We start from the raw sequence: 20,212 nt of genomic DNA, 5'->3' as shown, positions 1-20,212 counted from the left end.
GAAGAAAAACTAAAATGAGAAAAGGGAATAGAAAGAATAAGGACACAAATATAGTAAGAAGAAAAGGAGCGAGAAAAAACGAGAGAAAAAAACGACTGGACATAGAGAGAGAAAGAAAAAACGAGAGAAATAAACGACTGGACATAGAGAGAGAAGTTTGTTGTTGTTTTTGAATTAAGCACAAAGCTACAGAATGGGTTCTCTGTGCTCTGCCCACCACGGGTATCGAAACCCGGATTTTAGCGTTGTAAGTCCGCAGACATACCGCTGAGCCACCGGGGGGCCATAGAGAGAGAAAGGTAAGACTAGAAATTGAAGAGAAAGGATTAGAGCAAAAATTTAGATAACAGAACTCACCCAACCGAAGGAAGAATGGCCCAAGAAGGACAGTGGAATCAGGACCAGCTGATCCAAGCTATCAAAATTTGATGAAGAATAAGACGAGCCTTCCTGGAGATATATGAAAGATTCGACCAAAGTCAGAACTGGGGCAAAGGCGACTGGGCATTCTATCTCAGCCCACTTCTCACAGATAAAGGCATACATGTATATGAAGGCCTGATGTCATGGAGTATGATAAATTAAAAATGGCTCCACTGAAATGATATGAAGTTACTGAAGAAGGTTTTCACTGCAAGTTTAGAAAAGTTAAACCTGTAAATGGAGAAACTGTATTTCAGTTCGAGGCACGTCTGCGGTGATACTTCACAAGATGGACTGACATGGCCAAGTGGGGATACAGTTTTGAGGAAATAGCGGACCTCTTAGTACGACAACAGTTCATGATCATGTATTCAACCGACATGTCACTATTTTTAAAGGACAAAACACCAAACGAAGTAAATGAGACGATCGAGCTGGCAGAACAGCATGTAGAAGCTCAGAGAGGAAGTAGAATAGGCAAGTCCAAAACATACAGTTAAATTTGAAACCAAAAGCATGAGTTTATCAAAGGTGAGAAGGATAAACAGAGAGAAGGGAGAAGATATAATATGTTTGTTATAAAATGGAACACATTGCAAAGGAGTGCAAGTTCATTACCAGCAATCAAGAATAGAAATCTCAACATAAAGTAGCTGGAGCTACACTGCTGGCCAAAATCTTAAGGCCAATGAACATAAAGAAAAAATATGCATTTTGCGTTGTTAAACTCAACCACTTATTTGAGTAGAGCTTCGAAAGATGAAAATAAGAAAAGGGAAAGTAAAAATAAAAAACTTCTTTTAGCATTTAATAGGGAAAATGTGAACACTATGAGATTAGCCTAAATACTAGCTGGTCAAAAGTTTAAGACCATACTGAAACGAAGCGTTAATCGGTAGACACGTAACGAAATTTAGTCATTTGTGTTCAAGCATTAGCGTTGTCAACATCTTCCACTGACATCTCCTTTGTTACATTGGGTAAAAACATAGCAAAGGCTGAAATGTTGACAGAGTTTGAACGTGGCAGAATTTTCGAGCTGCAAAAGCAAGGTCTCTCTCAACGTGCCATCGCTGGTGAGATTGAGCATAGTAAAACTGTTGCAATTTTTTAAAAAGACCCTGAGGGATACGGAACGAGAACTTCAAGTGGTCGGCCTAAGGAAATTTCGCCAGCGTTGAGCAAGAGGATTTGACGGGTTGTGCAACAAGATACCAGCCGATCGTCGAATCAGATTAAGGCCCTAACGGATGCAAAATGCAGCTCAAGAACAATAAGACGGCATCTATGAGAGAAAGGATTTAAAAACCGTAAACGTCTTCAAAGGCCACGCCTCCTTCCACACCACCAAACAGCTCGGTTAAACTTTGCTGAGAAGCACCAAACATTGGATGTAGAAAAGTGGAAGAATTAATCTGGATGGTCCAGATGGGTTCCAACGTTACTGGCACGATAAGGATATTCCACCGGAGAAATTTTCCACACGACACAGTGGAGGAGGTTCCATCATGATCTGAGGTGCTTTCTCCTTCCAAGGAAACAATGGAGCTTCAGGTTATACAGGAGGGTCAAACAGCGGCTGGCTAAATTGGCATGTTGGAGAGAGCATCCTTATTGACTGAAGGCCCTTGCTTGTGTATAAATGACTGGATCTTTCAGCAGGACAACGCTGCAATCCACAACGCCCGCAGGACAAAGAACTGTTTCATGGCGAATAACGTGATTCTTTTGGACCATTCAGCGTGTTCGCCCGAACTGAAACCCATTGAAAATGTTTGAGGGTGGATGGATGGCAAGGGAAGTCTATAGAAATGGACGTCAATTCCAAACAGTGCATGATCTTCATGAAGCCATCTTCACCACTTGGAATAACATTCCAGTCAGCCTTCTGCAAACGCTTATATTGACTATGCCAAAGCGAATTTTTGAAGTTATTTGCAATGATGGCTGTGCAACTCACTACTGAGACCTCTCATTAGGCATTTCATACTCTGTTTAGGACTTCTTTTTGGTATGATCTTAAACTTTTGACCAGCTAGTATTTAGACTAATTTCATAGTGTTCACATTTTTTCTATTAAGTGCTAAAAAGGTTTTTTTTTATTTTCCCTTTTCTTATTTTCATCTTTCGAAGCTCTACTCAAATAAGTGGTTGAGTCTGACAACGCAAAATGCATATTTTTATGTTCATTGGTCTCAAGATTTTGGCCAGCAATGTATTTACTGCAGGTAAGGAACAAGAAAAGAGTGATTGACACCATGGATGCTGCCGCCATAAGAAACAGAATAAAGACAATTCGTCATATTCACTACAAGGAGGAAGTGTCATAGTTATTATTGATCAGTGTAAGTCTAATGGTTGGCTCATCTTAACAAGGCCCGACATGGCCGGGTGAGTTAAGGCGTGTGACTCTTAATCTGAGGGTTGCGGGTTCGAATCCCCGTCGTACCAAACATGTTTGCCCTTTCAGCCGTGGGAGCGTTATAATGTGACGGGATATCCCGCTATTCGTTGGTAAAAGAGTATTCCAAGATTTGGCGGTGGGTGGTGATTACTAGCTGCCTTCCCTCTAGTCTTACACTGCTAAATTAGGGACGGCTAGTACAGATAGCCCTCGTGTAGCTTTGCTCGAAATTCCAAAACAAACAAATAAGTTAACAAATAAATCAACATAACCAGTAGTGATGGAAGAATGTGTAAAACATCAAGAAGTGACAATAAATCATAATATGCTAACATGTGAAGAATATGTCGGGGACAAGAAAGTGAAAAGACACAGGGTGCAGTAGTGCAGCAGTGAAAACCAGTCGAATATCCGACGGTCAGATAACAGGCAAGGTTCACCTGTGTTTACAAAGGAAGTGACAAACATAATGCACTATCAAAAGAATGTTGATAGAACAACCAAGGTTTACCACCCCGATCTGTTGAAGAGGTACTTTGAAAGAGAAGACCTTACGATGCAGCTATTAAGCTATAGCTGAACACGGCAGGTGTAGCCATCATAGAAGCAGAATCTTAATAAAGCGACTTAGTTATGGAAGATAAAGACCTACTCTGCCTGAGACTATTGGGAGGAGATGAGATGTCAACATAAGTGTTGAACTGACCAAAGCAAAAGAAAGAGAAACAAGAGTTGCTGTGTCAGAATACAGATATATCAGGTGAGACAGACCTCAGGCAACACCAGATCAAGATGAAGACAAGAGATCCTGTCAAGGTGATGCCCTATTGAAGACCTTAACCCAGGAGAGACAGAAAAAGAAACTATAAATATATGAAAAGACTTAGTATGTGAAATAAGAACAGTCTGTATATGGTGAAAAATATTGTAAATATGTGTCTTGAAGAGTGGTTTATGTAATGATATCAGAGACTGTTTAGTGTAGATATTATTAACTAATTTATTCTGTGAGTGAATGTTTTATGATTATTTAGTTTTGTTCATACAGGAAGAAACCTATCTAGAATAGATACTATACTAGAATACAAAATACAGGAAGAAAACTACATACACTAGATATTATAGTATCATACAGAATACATAAAGAAATCTATATAGACAAGATATTCTAAAATATAGAATACAGGAATAAATATACATATACAAGATATTACAGTAGTACAATAACAGGATATATGAAGAAATTTATATAGATTAGGTATTCTTGTAAAATACAGGATAAATAAGAAACCTACATAAGCTAGATACAATGGAAGAGATAGTATAAAACAGGGTACAGAATAAAACCCATGCGCATTAATCGTTATATAATTATGATTAGAGCAGTATCTTGTGTGCCCTTGGTAAGGAAATCTTACAATGAACCTGCTCACGAGATGGCGCAAGTTAGTTATTATATCAGTAGAGAACTATTTTACATACGTAACGAGGAAATCGTTAGTGGTTCTTACGCTCATGAATCTTCACATAACATGTCTGTATCATTACAGTATACTTAACACGATTCGCACGATTATCAGCAATGCTGGATTTCTACAAAGCTATATCATGAAACATTGATACACACATAATTAAGGTTATATATGAGAGAGAAATCTGACACGCAAGAGGTTAAAGTTCTCTGAGCAATAACTGTCTTCAGAAACTTCTGGGAAACTACAAAATTTTCAGTTTGTTTAAAGATTAAAAGAACAGAATGATTATTAAAGTTATTGTGTTTGTAAATGTTTGTTGGATAGTTAATGCACGTTTCTTCATATGAAAGTAAAGGAGATTTTTTTTTGTATAAACATATATATTTTACTGACGTTTCGGTGGCTGGTCAGGTCTACAGTATCATTTCTCTGTGTCAAAACTAGATAACAAAACAGTGTAAATCTACAATGGAGAATTACAAAATATCAAAATAATTATTTAACAAGAACTTACTGAATGTATTATAAATCACTCAAACTTGTGTACTTAAGATTTACTGAATGAATTACAAATAACTAAAGACTAATTAAACTGATCACAAATCACCTAACAATTGTTTAAAAAACTTACTGAATGAGCTACGAATAATTAAACAGTTGTTTACTAAAGTATTGGGCTTGGCATGGCCAGGTGGTTAGGGCGCTCGACTCGAAATCTGAGGGTTGCGGGTTCGAATCCCCGTCACACTAAAGCATGTTCGCCCTTTCAGTCGTGGGAGCGTTATAATGGGACAATCAATCCCACTATTCGTTGATGAAAGAGTAGCCAAAGAGTTGGCGGCGGGTGGTGACGACTAGCTGATTTCCCTTTAGTCTTACACTGCTAAATTAGGGATGGCTAACGCAGATAGCCTTAGTGTAGCTTTGCCCGAAATTCAAAAACAAGCAAACAAAAGGTTATATACAATATTGTCTAAAGACAAAACTAATTCGATAACGCAAACACCTAGCTCTGTGTGAAACCTTTCTCTCATATTTAGTAGAGGTATAAACTTTCTTTAAATCCTCTGTCATTGATAAAAACGATAAAACTTGCTTGTTTATGTAAAATGGCGTAATAGTAATTTTATCACTTTCCACACTGGTTTTAAGTGGAAATAACATTACGCATAAAACACTGAATGGTGTTTCCTACTGAATTAACGTTACATAGAAAACACTCGTGGGTGTGTTTCCAGCAAAAAAAAAACAAAAACAGTTGTATATAAAAGACAATAATTGGTTTATTTGTGACATTATTTTAATATTACCGTCATTTACTTCATACACATAGAATAATTAGTTTAATTGTGACATTGTTAACTTAATACACTCACAATAATTAATTCATTTACGACATTGTTTTACTATTACTATTGTTAATTTCATGCATTCACACTAAATAATTTATTTGTGATATTGCTTCACTATTATTGTTATCAGTTATATATAGTTAACGTAACTAGCTTATTTGTGACATTGTTTCAATAATACCATTGTTAATTTAATACACTCACAATAATTAGTTTATTTGTAACTTTGTTTTACTATTACCGCTGATAGCTTCATACAATAACAATAATTTTGCACAGTTACGACAGAAAGTGTTCGTACCCCTGTGTTCCGAGTAGTTTTTTGCTCATAAGTTAAAAAGTATCACAATTTGGCTAATTGACGTATAACATACAAATATTATACTAACACACATCTACATAATTTTTTATATAAATTAAAGACAAATAAACTGTTTATAAACAAATAACCAAAATAGGAGCAGAAAGTGTTCGTACATTTCAGAATGTGTGAAAAAACTGATATTCCCGTAAAAATTTTGTAGTTTGGTGAATAAACTACATTATACCATTCCAGACACTGGGTTCATAATTATTGGAATTAAGCCAGCAAAAATTTCACTTCCGGCAATTTAGCGCCGTCTCCGTCATTATCTGCTTGGTCATCATGGCGAACAGGAAACAACCGTCCAGTGATTTAAAAAACCGAATTATTGTAAAATACAAGTCTCGTGTGTCTCTTTCCGGTATTGCTACACGACTTAATGTGCCGAAATCTACTGTTCAAAGCATAATTTCCAAGTTTAAGTTTACAGGATCAACTGCTAACCTCCCTCGTTCCGGACGCCTCACCAAAATTCCAGAGAGAACCAAGAGGAAGGTTCTCAGAGAAGTTAGTAATAACTCTCGTTTAACACGTAATGACATACAGAAACTGGGGTTGAAGTAAGCACCTTTACAGTTACGAACATGTTACGCTCTTCTTGGTTTAAAACATGCCGACCTCGTAGAACTCCATATTTAAAGTCTGTTCATTTAGAAGCACGATTGATGTATGCAAGAAAGCATGTAGATAAATCTTTTACCTATTGGAAGAATATTCTTGTCAGACGAGTCTAAAATCGAGCTTTTCGGCCACGATGTTCGTAATATTTTCCGTAAGAAAGGGAAACGAAATCTTCCAAAGAACACCATCCCTACAGTTAAACACGGAGGTGGCTCGATCATGCTATGGAATTCCCTCAGCTCTTCTGGTGTAGGCAGCCTTCACCGCGTCAACGGAATCATGAAAAAAGAAGAGTACGTTGATATATTAGGAACTTACATCAAGAATGATGCTCGGAACTTGCGGCTTGGGCGTCGTTAGATCTTCCAGCACGACAATGACTCTAAGCACACATCAAAATATGTGCAATCGCGGTTGCAGAGGAACCATATAAGCGTTCTGGAGTGGCCATCGCAGTCACCCGATCTCAACCCAATTGAAAACGTTTGGCATGAGTTGAAGACTAGGGTTCATCAGCGTCATCCGAAAAACTTGCAAGAGTTGGAGGCCTTCTGTGAAGAAGAACGGAAGAAAATACCAGCAGAGTAATGTCAAACGATCATGGAGGGCTGTGAGGAGAGATTGTGCCAAGTAATTCACCTGAAAGGCTACACAACTGACCATAAAAGTAGACGCACAAACATTTTCTGCCCCTCCTGTGTTTGGTTATTTGTTTATATACAGTTTATTTGTCGTTCAATTTATATAAAAATATATGTAGATGTGCGTTAGTATAATATTTATAACATAACATACTTTCATTATCCTAATTGTGATACTTTTTAAGTTATGAGGAAAAAACTACTCACGACGCAGGGGTACGAACACTTTCTGTCGTAACTGTATCTCGTGATATTTCTGTTACCAGTATATATTTCTATTAAGACTTCAGAATGGTTAGGGTGTCCTGTTGGTAAACTGGTGCACTTAATCAAAAGAAAGTAGAAAACTGATCTAACCCTAATATCAGTAGTAGTGAGTGATACACGAGTTGTGTTAATATTAAAGGGAAGCAAATCGTATGAACAGAAATGTTGGTTCTGAAGTGTAACACTGTGTGGGCGTGGTACGGAAGTCGTCCTTCAGACCACTACTAATCAAGCGTTTGTTCTGCTTCAGAGACTACATATATAGCATTATAATCAGAGCATAAGTCGAAGACTAAATATGCTAAAGTTACTTTATGACGTGAACTCTTTCATAAAAGTTAGCACCGTGCAATATTTTGGTACTTAAGAAAGAAAGCATCACCAAAGAAGACAAATCGTTCATAAAAATTACATTTATAGAGTACTCATTACTTTTAAACACATCTGGATTTATATGACGATTAGTGATAAGAGGAGACGAAAAAACAAGTAATTCAGCAGGTGAGAAATACGAAGACAAATAATGTTTAATACATAATATTTGAGTATCTGTTGTGATTTTCAACGACGTTTTGATTTTCTTATGCTTCCACCAGTTTCTCGTTTTATTTTGTTTATTTTCTAGGAAGTTTTGCTAAAAAACAAATTTTAGAATAATCTGTGATCTCATTTGATGAAAAAAATATATTATAAAACTACTTTATAATGACACTCGTCATTTTAATAAACAGTGTTAACCTTGTTATGATATGTAAGTAATGACTGTATATAGAACTACTTTATAACGACACTCGTCGTTTCAATAAACAATTGTTTTGACCTTGTTATGATTTATAAGTAATGACTGATATAGTAGGACATTACACTGACACTCATTTTAATAAACAATTGTTTTGGCCTTGTTATGAAAATAAGTATTGACTGATATAGAACGACTTTCACTTGAAAAGTGTTTTTCTACAATCGTCGAACTGTTATGTCACGACTTTATAATTTACAGTGTACTGTTTTTAATCGACCATCTGGTATGTTACGTAAGCTTCATAATTCACAGGATACTCTTTCTTTATTATCCTTCATCTGGTATGTTACGTAAGCTTCATAATTCACAGGATACTCTTTCTTTATTATCCTTCATCTGGTATGTTACGTTAGCTTCATAACTCACAGGATACTCTTTCTTTATTATCCTTCATCTGGTATGTTACGTAAGCTTCATAACTCACAGGATACTCTTTCTTTATTATCCTTCATCTGGTATGCTACGTAAGCTTCATAATTCACAGGATACTCTTTCTTTATTATCCTTCATCTGGTATGTTACGTAAGCTTCATAATTCACAGGATACTCTTTCTTTATTATCCTTCATCTGGTATGTTACGTAAGCTTCATAACTCACAGGATACTCTTTCTTTATTATCCTTCATCTGGTATGCTACGTAAGCTTCATAATTCACAGGATACTCTTTCTTTATTATCCTTCATCTGGTATGCTACGTAAGCTTCATAATTCACAGGATACTCTTTCTTTATTATCCTTCATCTGGTATGTTACGTAAGCTTCATAATTCACAGGATACTCTTTCTTTATTATCCTTCATCTAGTATGTTACGTAAGCTTCATAATTCACAGGATACTCTCTTTATTATCCTTCATCTGGTATGTTACGTAAGCTTCATAATTCACAGGATACTCTTTCTTTATTATCCTTCATCTGGTATGCTACGTAAGCTTCATAATTCACAGGATACTCTTTCTTTATTATCCTTCATCTGGTATGTTACGTAAGCTTCATAATTCACAGGATACTCTTTCTTTATTATCCTTCATCTGGTATGCTACGTAAGCTTCATAATTCACAGGATACTCTTTCTTTATTATCCTTCATCTGGTATGTTACGTAAGCTTCATAATTCACAGGATACTCTTTCTTTATTATCCTTCATCTGGTATGTTACGTAAGCTTCATAATTCACAGGATACTCTTTCTTTATTATCCTTCATCTGGTATGTTACGTAAGCTTCATAATTCACAGGATACTCTTTCTTTATTATCCTTCATCTGGTATGTTACGTAAGCTTCATAATTCACAGGATACTCTTTCTTTATTATCCTTCAGCTGGTATGTTATGTAAGTTATGAATCCGTAATGGACAGAATACTGTTTTTATGACTGTCTAACTGGTAAGTTATGTAAGTAATGATTTCATAATTCACATGGTACTATTTCTTTATAATCTTCCATCTGGTATATTATGTAATATATGACTTAGTAATTTACAGGGAAATGTTTAAAATCATCCATCTAGTACGTTACATAAACTATGATTTCATAACTCACATGACACTGTTTCTTTATAATCATCCATCTGGTATGTTAAATAAACTACGATTTCATAGCTTACATGACACTGTTTCTTAATAATCGTCCACCTGTTATGTTACATAATCTATGATGTCATAACTTACATGACACTGTTTCTTTATAATCGTCCATCTGGTATGTTAAGTAAGTTACCACTTCATAATTTACAGTATACTGTTTCTTTATAATCGTTTATCAGGTATGTTATGTAAGTTATGAACCCGTAATTTACATAATACTGGTTTTATAATTATACGTCTGGTATGTTATATAAGTTATGAATTATAGTTTTAGAGTCTACTGTCTTAATTGTTCAACAGGTATGTTATGTACGTTATGAGCCAATAATTTACGTAATACTGGTTTTATAATTGTACGTCTGGTATGTTATGTAAGTTATGAATTGTAGTTTTACAGTATACTGTTTTCTTAATCGTTCAACAGGTATGTTATGTAAATTATAAATCCATATTTTACGTAATGCTGGTTTTATAATCGTACGTCTTGTATATGTTATGAAAGTTACGAACCCGTCATTTACAGTATACTGTATTTATAAAGGTCATACTGTCAGTGGTATTTGTTAATAGAACATCAAGTATATTAAATTTTCAAATCCACTGTCCTATTCCTGCTTAGAACAGATTTTACATGATATGAATAAGTTTTTTTTATTTCACTGCACATAATATATATAAAACAAAGGTTGCATCAGTCGTGACTGCAAGGCTTGCGAGCTGTATCGCCCTCTAGACAGGAGGTCAGGCGTTAAAAGTAATTCTTTTCAGTATAATAAAGATACAGCAAGCTGTCTTTCAAACCGAGCCACCGTGAACGAAAGACTTTGTTTTTTAGGTTACGTGCTTTTTTACTAGACAGTATATATTATATGACAGTTATATATTATACACTGTTTAGTAAAAATATATTGTACAACTTCTTTATTACTTAATATTTTGTAAGACAATGCCATTACTTAATATCTCATAGGACAACAGTATTACACAATAGATCATATGACTTTTTATTACTTAATATTTTATAAGACTTTGTTAATACTTAAAATATGATATTGTTGGCATTTAATACTTTGTATGACTGTGATGTTACTTGTATTTTGTATGGCAACGTTATAACTTAATATTTTAATGGCTATACTGTTATAATTTTGTTTAATTATGTTATTTCTTAATATTTTATACAACACATAGGAACCTCTCTGTTATACTCTTGGTGAGTATATTCCCTATACAGAGAAATCTGTGACTGTACCACTACATATATAAATCTCTGTGTTACACCTTTGATGATTATATCCACTACATAGAGCAACCCCTATGTTATACTCTTTGTAACTATATCCAACACATGCAGACTTCTGTATTACACCCTTGGTGACTATATCTACTGCATATTTCAACATCTATATTATATTCCTGGTGACTATATCCACCACATATAACAACCTCTATGTTGTAACCTTGGTGACTATATTCATTCCATTACACATAGGAGCCTCTATATTATACTCTTGGTGGCTATATTATAACCTTATACCCGTATATCCAATATATGCCGGAACCTCTATATCATACCATTGATAACCATATCCTCTACATATTGAAACCTCTAAGTCATACCTTAGTGACTGTAACCAATACACACGGGGACCTTTATATTAAACCCTTGGTGACTGTATCTAATACACACTGGGACCTTTATGTTTTGGTAATTATATCCACTACACATTGGAACCTCTGTATTAAACCCTTGGTGACTATATCTAATACACATTGGAGCCTGTATGTTATATCCTTGGTAACTATATCCACTACACAAAAGTGTAATTTTGTGTAGTTAATTACGAGATTCTGAAATCAATATATATCGCTCCATTTTCTAGAAATATATGTATAACTTGTTACAGTTAGACATGTTTTACACGTAAACCTATGATTTTCTTGCAAATTATAATATATTTTTTTGAAATTCTTTGTGTTAAATATAATAACGTTTATCTTTTTTCAGAAAATAGCAGAATGGGAAACAGAGTTTTGTGGAAGCTGGTAATACTGTTAGCGTCAACAACTTCAGTGTTTTCTTTATCCTATGGCATTCGAAAAGTAGCATTTGCAACAAACCAGTTCGGGATGGACTTGTTTAGGGCTATGAGTCAAGACTCGAATAACACTAACGTTGCCATCAGTCCATTCAGCATTAGCACAGCTCTAGCCGCCGTGATGATCGGCTCGCATGGAGATACCACTGCTGCTCTTCGTCACGCCCTTTACCTCTGGGGAATGTACCCGCAGGAAATTCACGGGGCTTTCTATGACCTTCTGTACCATCTGTCGACCAATCTTGAAACCTCAGCGGCCCATCGATTTAACAATGAAACTGTTGGAAACGAATCTATGAACAACTTATTGCTCTACAGTTCAATATACGTCCAGAGGGACTTCAGCATAAGATTCCCATTCCAGATGTTCTTACTTGGATATTACAATATCACAGTCCACTCGGTGGACTTTTACAACAATGGAGAAGAAACGAAAAACCACATAAATGCTGTAATATCCAAAGAAACGGGTGGCAAACTGAGAAACATTCTGCCCGACATTCCCGCAAAAAGTACAACCATGCTCCTTCTGAACGGAATCCACTTTCGAGGATTGTTGGACATGAACATGTCTCTGGTGGAAGAAGGAGCCGAAGAGGTGGAGAACGCTGCGGTAGTGCTGGAAGCTAAGAAGGCTCGGCTTCGGTATGGTGAGGACAAATACTTAAACTGTACGGCCGTCGAAGTCCCCTTCAAGGACGCTTTCATATCAATGGTGCTTTTACTTCCCAATAATCCAGAAGACGTCGCCCTAATAGAGAGAAGACTCTCGGCTCAGCGGCTCAGTGACGTTATATTTAACATGGAAGTGAAAAGAGTGAACCTACAGGTAATGAAGCATATGTAACAGAGTATTCTACATTAATTTCCTCTATTACAGTCTCTATAACAAGGACAAGATAACAAAGGAGATAGCCGTACACTTATCAGCCTTTAACTGAAAATAATTAATTTTATTGGACGAAAAAAATTTTTTTTTTTTTTAACTAGAAGACGTGACTTACAAATATCAATTGTTAAATTGTTGTCGTTAAATATTTTGGACTGAAATTTGGTCGAACTGGTTGTAATCTCTTGGCACTTTCCTATAGATACCTCGAATCACCCTGAAAGAAACATACCAGAACTTATCTTATCCTCTTAGTTCCATGGGGCTCGCCAACATCTTCACTCCAGGATATGCTGGCCTGTTTGGTATCAGCGACTCTCGGTGGCTCCATCTGACGGATATTGTTCACAAAATCAACATTGAGATTAAAGAAGCCAAGATCGAAGCGACACCAGAAACTTCTGACGACAATGCGGCAATAGATGTTAATCTGGACAGGCCGTTCGTGTACTTCGTTATTGATAATATCAGCGGTTTGATAATCATTTTAGGAAAATTCTTTAACCAATGAAAAAAAAGTCCTTTCCTTCACGGTAAAGGAAAACTAGAGATTGTGTCTTTTTGATATATAACAAAGATAACACGTGAATGGTAATGTTAACATTAAACTGTGAGAAGGTACGTACAAGAGAAAGCATTTTATTTGTAATGAAAATTAATATAGATATGTGAGAAAACAGCCATAAAAAAAAAAAAAAAATTACAGTATACATTGTTGCCATCATTACTGGAAAATTAAAAAAAACATTACGTAAGATGTCCAAATAAGAAAGGAAAAAATATATCACCTACGACGTCTAGATAAAAGGATGATGTAAGACGTTTAAATAAGTAAGATAAAATAAATATATATTATGTTCATAGGTTGTAAATTGTCTTTACTCTAATAAAACTTTAACTTTCGAAGTGTTTCATTCAAACTTTTTCATCATAGTTATCCAGAATATAAACGCACTTTTAGTGATAACTGGATCTTGGAGGGAAAATTGTTAAAAGTACTCAAGACATTAGGTTATAAAACATATTGATACCGCAACTACCTCAACAGTTTTGACAATAAACTCAAGTTGTGGAAGTAGAGAATATTTTCCAAAGTCATTGCAATTTATGACGGCTATATAAAAGAGTGCATACTCTGACAAGGGCACAAGGTTCAATCTGATAGTGTATTTTACTTCTGATATTCGTGGTTACATGAACACGAATTTCCTTACGATAACGTCCCCCGCTGGTACAGCAGTAAGTCTGCAAAAATCAGGGGTTGGATTCTCCTTGGTGGACTCAGCATATAACCCAATGTGGTTTTGTTATAAGAAAACACACACTCTTTACGATAACAGATTTCCTTCGTTTGGGACAACTGTGTAGTTATTTACAGAGGCGTATGGTTCCTTACAATAGTATATCACTTTCACATGTGACATTTACTGATCAAGAGACACACACACAAGGTTCCTTACGATATCACATCTCATTCATTTGTGACGTTTACCTATTTCTTATTACGGGGCACGGGATTCCTTCTGATGGTACAGTCTGATCTTTTGTAACGTTTATTTATTTGTAGAAAGGAGGTGTCTGCATAGTATGATAACTTATGAACTTAAGATTCACGTTTGGACTTAATATACAAGCTGAACAGGTCAAGTAACACTAAAGAACTCTTTGACCTACCTCAAGTAAAATATTCAGAATTAATAAGTTCCACGTCCTTCACAAATCCCAGTGACCATCTTGAAACATTAATACTGAGTAACAGCGGAGGATAGGCCCCTCAGTAGCTCAGCGATAAGTCCAAGTGCTTACAACACTAAAATCAGATTTCGAATCCAGTGGCGCGAAGAAAACAGATAATTCATGGTGTAACTTTGTGTTCAACAATAAAATAAACCAAGCTGAGAAAACTATCGAAAAATGATGAAATACGAACAACGAGTCAATGATGCAAACACAAAGGAATTACAATACCCTGAAGTCAGTCAACGTTACGTTTATAAAGAAACTATAATACGTTAAGGTTAACCAGAGAATTAAAAAAAAAGTTTCAAAGAACAGAAAGTCCATTTAATCTATTGTAATCAATGCAAAAACAAGCTCTATGGAAAAAACAAAATAATATCATTAGTAATTGGTGTGAAACGAAGTCGAAGATTTAGGCTTAGCTAAAAAAAAAATTATATCAGTAACTTTCTCTTGATCTCAATGCTAGTGTCCTCTATCTTTCTCATTCCACTTCGTTACAGAGATTATGATCTTTTTTGTCCATGTGATAAATAACAGAATTACATAGTTAAGTTATTATATAATTCAATATTGTACTCTACAATAGAGGGCCAGTTTTGGACTATAACTACAAACTAAAATTTACCAATGATATATGAATAAGGCTAAAACTATAATACAGTAAATTTTCTTTTGGCCCTAAGCTTATCCATTAGGATGAAAGTAATAGGAATGTTGTTTATGTATATTTTTACGTGATATATCGTGGGTAAAAAATATTTAATAAATAGATAATATACCTGTTTTTGCTTCATATTGAAATTTATTCACTGCAAACTTTGAGCTACGTCATCAGGCTACAGTGCAGTACATAGGCCTAAGTTCACGGTAGACATTAATAAAACAGTTTCACTTACTTGCTAACTTCTCTAGCTTATGGTACTTTTTCGTAAGAGTTTTATCAGTATTTCTTCGTTTGAACACAAACTCAATATTAAAAAAAATGAAATAATTCCCAAACTGGCTGTCGCGAACACACTGACTTAATAACAAGTTTGATAACTCAATCATACTCTGTAACAAATTTAGAAATCAATCATCTGTTCTATTATTAAGTCATGCCTATTACGCAACGTAAACATTCCCTCTGGCCAACAACAATACAAAGGTTAAATAATAATTAGAAACACCAGCCACCATGAAAATATATTTCAGTTCTTGAAGCAATGTTTAAAAACATAAATTTCTATCACGAAATCCCAGATTATTAGTCACAATAAATTTTACAATGAATATACCCTCTTCAGTTGATCAACTTGCATATGAGAACGTATTTACATATAACTTTTGATATGAACCAAAAATGTAAAATATTAATTTGTCGTTCAAACAAACTAATGTAATGTTGTGTTTTTTTTTGGCTGGTACTTTTAAATTATTCTGTGGAAGTAAGGCCAGTTTCGTAACACGTAACGGTAGCAAATTAGTTTAATTCTTTCTTTACGTTTCTATAAGATGCCTTACTTGATCTTAATGTCATGCGCCCTCTACTTAATACCACAATTACAACATTAAATTTATATATATCACTAACAATAATCCCCCGCTAGTACAGCAGTAAGTTTACGGAATTACAACCCTAAAACCAGAGGTTGGATTCTATTCGATAGACTCAGCAGATAGCTCGATGTGGTTTTGCTGTAAGAACACACATAACTTAATAACTATGCCTTATGTGTTTATTCCAAAGTATTCAATAAACAGTTATTTGCTTTTAAACAGACCTCATTAACTGCTATTTGTAAAATTTATAGACTATCATTCTAAGGTATAGATTTGATGTTAACGATACGTACACACATGCAACTAAAATATTTAAACGCATAAAGCGTTAGTGAGTTTATGTTTACAGAAGGATTATTTTAATTCATTTACAACTAATGTAGCTTCTCTCAGTGTTTTTATAATTAGACACTTTGATTGTCAATTATAAAATATAGAATCCTCTTGAAAACCCATATACGAAAACTGAAAAGGAAGGTAATTGTACCAACATTATCTACTAAAACGAAAACAATTAAGTACCTGTATCTCCTTGTTGTTAGTGAGAAATCGCAAGCTTTACTTTAGTCATAATTCACGTAAAAATTATTATATTAGTCTCACGATTAAAGTTACAAACCTAAAATCTAAAAACAAATTTCAGGGTGAGAGTTAGTTATTTTTTAAAAATCATATCCTGGATATACAGTTATCACTAAATTTGATTATGGTATTTATAAACTTACGTAGTTGTCTATTAGCTTAAAAATTCACACATTAATTTCATTTTTTAATATAGGCATTGGCTGTACGTTGGAGCTTGGGAAGTAGTGCCAATTAATTAACAGTAGCCGCTTTTTCGTCTGTTCAACAGTTTTCATGAGGTAAAAACAGAATAAAAAACACGTGACAGCCCTGATCTCTGGTCATACTTCTTAAAAACCTCTTACAGTGTTAGGACAAGAGAATATTTTGTCATTCTTTCCATTCTATGAGACTAATTCTTCCATCCCATTACATAATGTAAATTTCAACTCTATGGTAATGCTTCACTGATCCCTTTTGGCAGTTGAATGAGTCAGAGTGAGAATACTTACCATCATTTATAATTTCCATATATTTGTACTAAGGCCATGTCGTAAGGGTTCTCCTTGAATGAACATTATGAACAAATTTAGGGTTTGAAATAACTGTCATAATATCTCATGTAACGTCTTAACTGTATAGAAAGAAGCTAACCAATATCTAACATATGGTTTGGTATATGCCAGAAGAAATCATTTTAATAGCACCCCACTAATAAACCTCGATAAAAACAGTGTTTAACACTATACGTTAAGTTTTGTTGTCATGCTATGGCCCAATCAGCATAGAGAATTGTCGGTAGAGTAGAGAGTTTGTATAAGAGTTTTACGTGTTGCTGAATGGACTATAATAAATTGCTACAGACTTTCATTAACATGCTCCCAAACACTGTTCAAATACACTCAAGATTGTAAGACCAAGAGAGGTAAATTTGATAATAGGAAAGAAAGAAACAGAACACCTAAACTCGGTTATACTGATGTTAAGTATCTTCGTTTATTCAGTCTTCGGGACAGAAGGAAGACAGCCACTGATCTCAAATATGAGATAAACAACCATGTACCAAATGACAGAAGAGTATCCAGATATACAGTATCAAGAAGACTGAACAAGCAGAGAATATTTGGTCATGTAGCAGTTAAAAAAACATTTACTTTGATATCCAAATATTGTCAAGAGATTGAAATTTGCTAAAAAGTACAAAAACTAGACTGTTGATGATTGGAAAAGGGTGTTGTGGACGGATGAGTCCAAGTTTGAAATTTGATTCAAAGCGTAAGCTATACGTCCAGCAGAATAAAAATGAAAGATACATGTCTCAATACATAGTACCTACCATGAAACATTGGGAAAACAATGTAATAGTTTGGAATGAGAGTTCCTCTGGTGTTACAGAAGATATTTGCAAAGTAGATGGAATAATGAACTAGCGAAAAGTATCATCAGATACTGATCTTTCATGATATACCCAGGAATTTACGTATTATTGGTAAAATATTCTACTACCGAGAATATAACGATCCCAAACACTCATCCAACCTATGTAGAAATTACTCAGCTAAGAAAGAAGCTGTTGGAGTCATTAAAATGATGCAAAGAACCCCATTCTCAACACTATTGAGCAGATCTGGGATTTGATAGATCAAAAAACTTGACAAATCAAAAGTTACTTCTGAAGCAATTTTATGGTAGTGTATTAGAGACATTTGGAGTAAAATCCCAAAGGACACTTTGATTAAATATGTTGCTTTGTTTGTTTGTTTTTTGAATTTCGCGCAAAGCTACTCGAGGGCTATCTGCGCTAGCCGTCCCTAATTTAGCAGTGTGAGACTAGAGGGAAAGCAGCTAATCATAACCACCCACCGCCAACTATTGGGCTACTGTTTTACTAATAAATAGTGGGATAGACCGTATCATTATCTTGCCCACACGGCTGAAAGGGCGAGCATGTTTGGTGTGATGGGGATTCGAACCAATGACCCTCAGATTACGAGTTAAGCGCCCTAACCACCTGACCATGCCGGACTTAAATATTTTGCAACAATGCATGAAGAACTGTCTGCAGTTATTAAAGCAAATGGGGGACACACGAAATATTAATTTTTCGTTGAATTCAACCACTTTCACTGAGTTTCTGTTGCACTAAAGATTAATAGCATTTTAATGCTTCATGTGGGATTTACCTTCCATTATTCATTGAAAGTAGCCTGAAATCAAACAGTTGACTTTGTTCTAACACTTTTGCACAGTATGTTATGCAACTCATAAAGTCAGTGAAACTGTTGTAGTTGCGTAATTTCTTGGTGGGTAGGTTGTTTTCCTGTTTTATATTAAAGTAATCCAACGCCCAGTCCAAGTAACCATAATAAATTATTTTTACCTCCTTTAGCATTTTTTACAAACTTGAACACTTGTACTGCTGTATATTTTCAGTAGTTCTAAATTACAAATAACTTAAACTAACTTAAAATTAATCAACATAACCCTCTATTCTGAAATAAAAGCATACAAACTTGTATTTATAATTTAACCTCGAATATGCTAGAACAGTTTACTCCACATCCATGGAGCATTCTATACATTATGATATTAAAGTCGACATTGAGACCGCAATTCTCTCTAACTAACCCTTAAAACACGACATTAAAAATATACCTTAGAATATTATTCCACAAATTTTAGAGATAACAGCTACGAAATTTTGTTTATAAGCAAATGATTGTTCAATGTTCAATGAACATTTTTAGTGTGATATGTACCTGTAGTTTAGATGTTATCTAGAGGATACATTACATTAAGATCAATTAGTGCTAGATTATAAAGGAATATTAATGAACGAGAGACTTTCCGGAATATCTAGGATATGGATTAAATTATAAACATGTGTGAGCTAAACAACTGGATAAGTGAACTTGCAGTTAAACAATGAATCAACAAGAATGTAGAAAGTTGTTAACAGAGTGAATCAGTGAATGGGTTTCTAGTGACATATTTGTGTGAGCTGTCAAGTATCTGAAGTTACTTTGAACAGTTATGTTGATGTTTTTACGTTACTGTAGTACAGTCAATATGACTGTAAACTTGACCTTGTACAACTCACCACAATGTTTGAGCATGTAAAAACATTAAGAAAGAGATGAAAATAATTTGTTATTATTACATGGACTAGACGTTGAATTACTTTCATCAGATAATTTAAAAGAACATGTCATCAGAGAAACAACTTTGCAACACAACTGTTATATATATATATATACCATGTATTATAGTACATTCGCTTACTCGTTGACACAGTTCAATGACAATTTTTCCTAAAAATAATGGCGAAGAAATATAAAATGTGCAGCCAATTCAATCCCTTGAATCAGAGCGTGTATGCAATATGATTGTCTAGTGAGCCGCTTACAAACATATTTTGTCGTACGATATGTTAATCTACC

At 34.7% G+C, this 20,212-nt stretch overlaps 1 protein-coding gene across 1 annotated transcript; it reads left to right on the top strand.

Moving 5' to 3' along the window:
• Positions 1 to 11,949: 11,949 nt before the first annotated feature.
• Positions 11,950 to 13,784, top strand: LOC143248274 (leukocyte elastase inhibitor-like). Its single transcript, XM_076496681.1, has 2 exons — positions 11,950 to 12,863; positions 13,126 to 13,784. The coding sequence occupies exons 1-2, from the start codon at positions 11,955 to 11,957 to the stop codon at positions 13,432 to 13,434; spliced, it is 1,218 nt and encodes a 405-aa protein (XP_076352796.1). The 5' UTR covers positions 11,950 to 11,954; the 3' UTR covers positions 13,435 to 13,784.
• Positions 13,785 to 20,212: the final 6,428 nt, after the last annotated feature.

The sequence above is a fragment of the Tachypleus tridentatus genome, chromosome 4 (assembly GCF_004210375.1).
Source record: "Tachypleus tridentatus isolate NWPU-2018 chromosome 4, ASM421037v1, whole genome shotgun sequence".
Classification (NCBI taxonomy): Eukaryota; Metazoa; Arthropoda; class Merostomata; order Xiphosura; family Limulidae; genus Tachypleus; species Tachypleus tridentatus.
The sequence above is the reverse complement of the archived record's forward strand: the minus strand, read 5'-3'. Positions and strand labels throughout refer to the sequence as shown.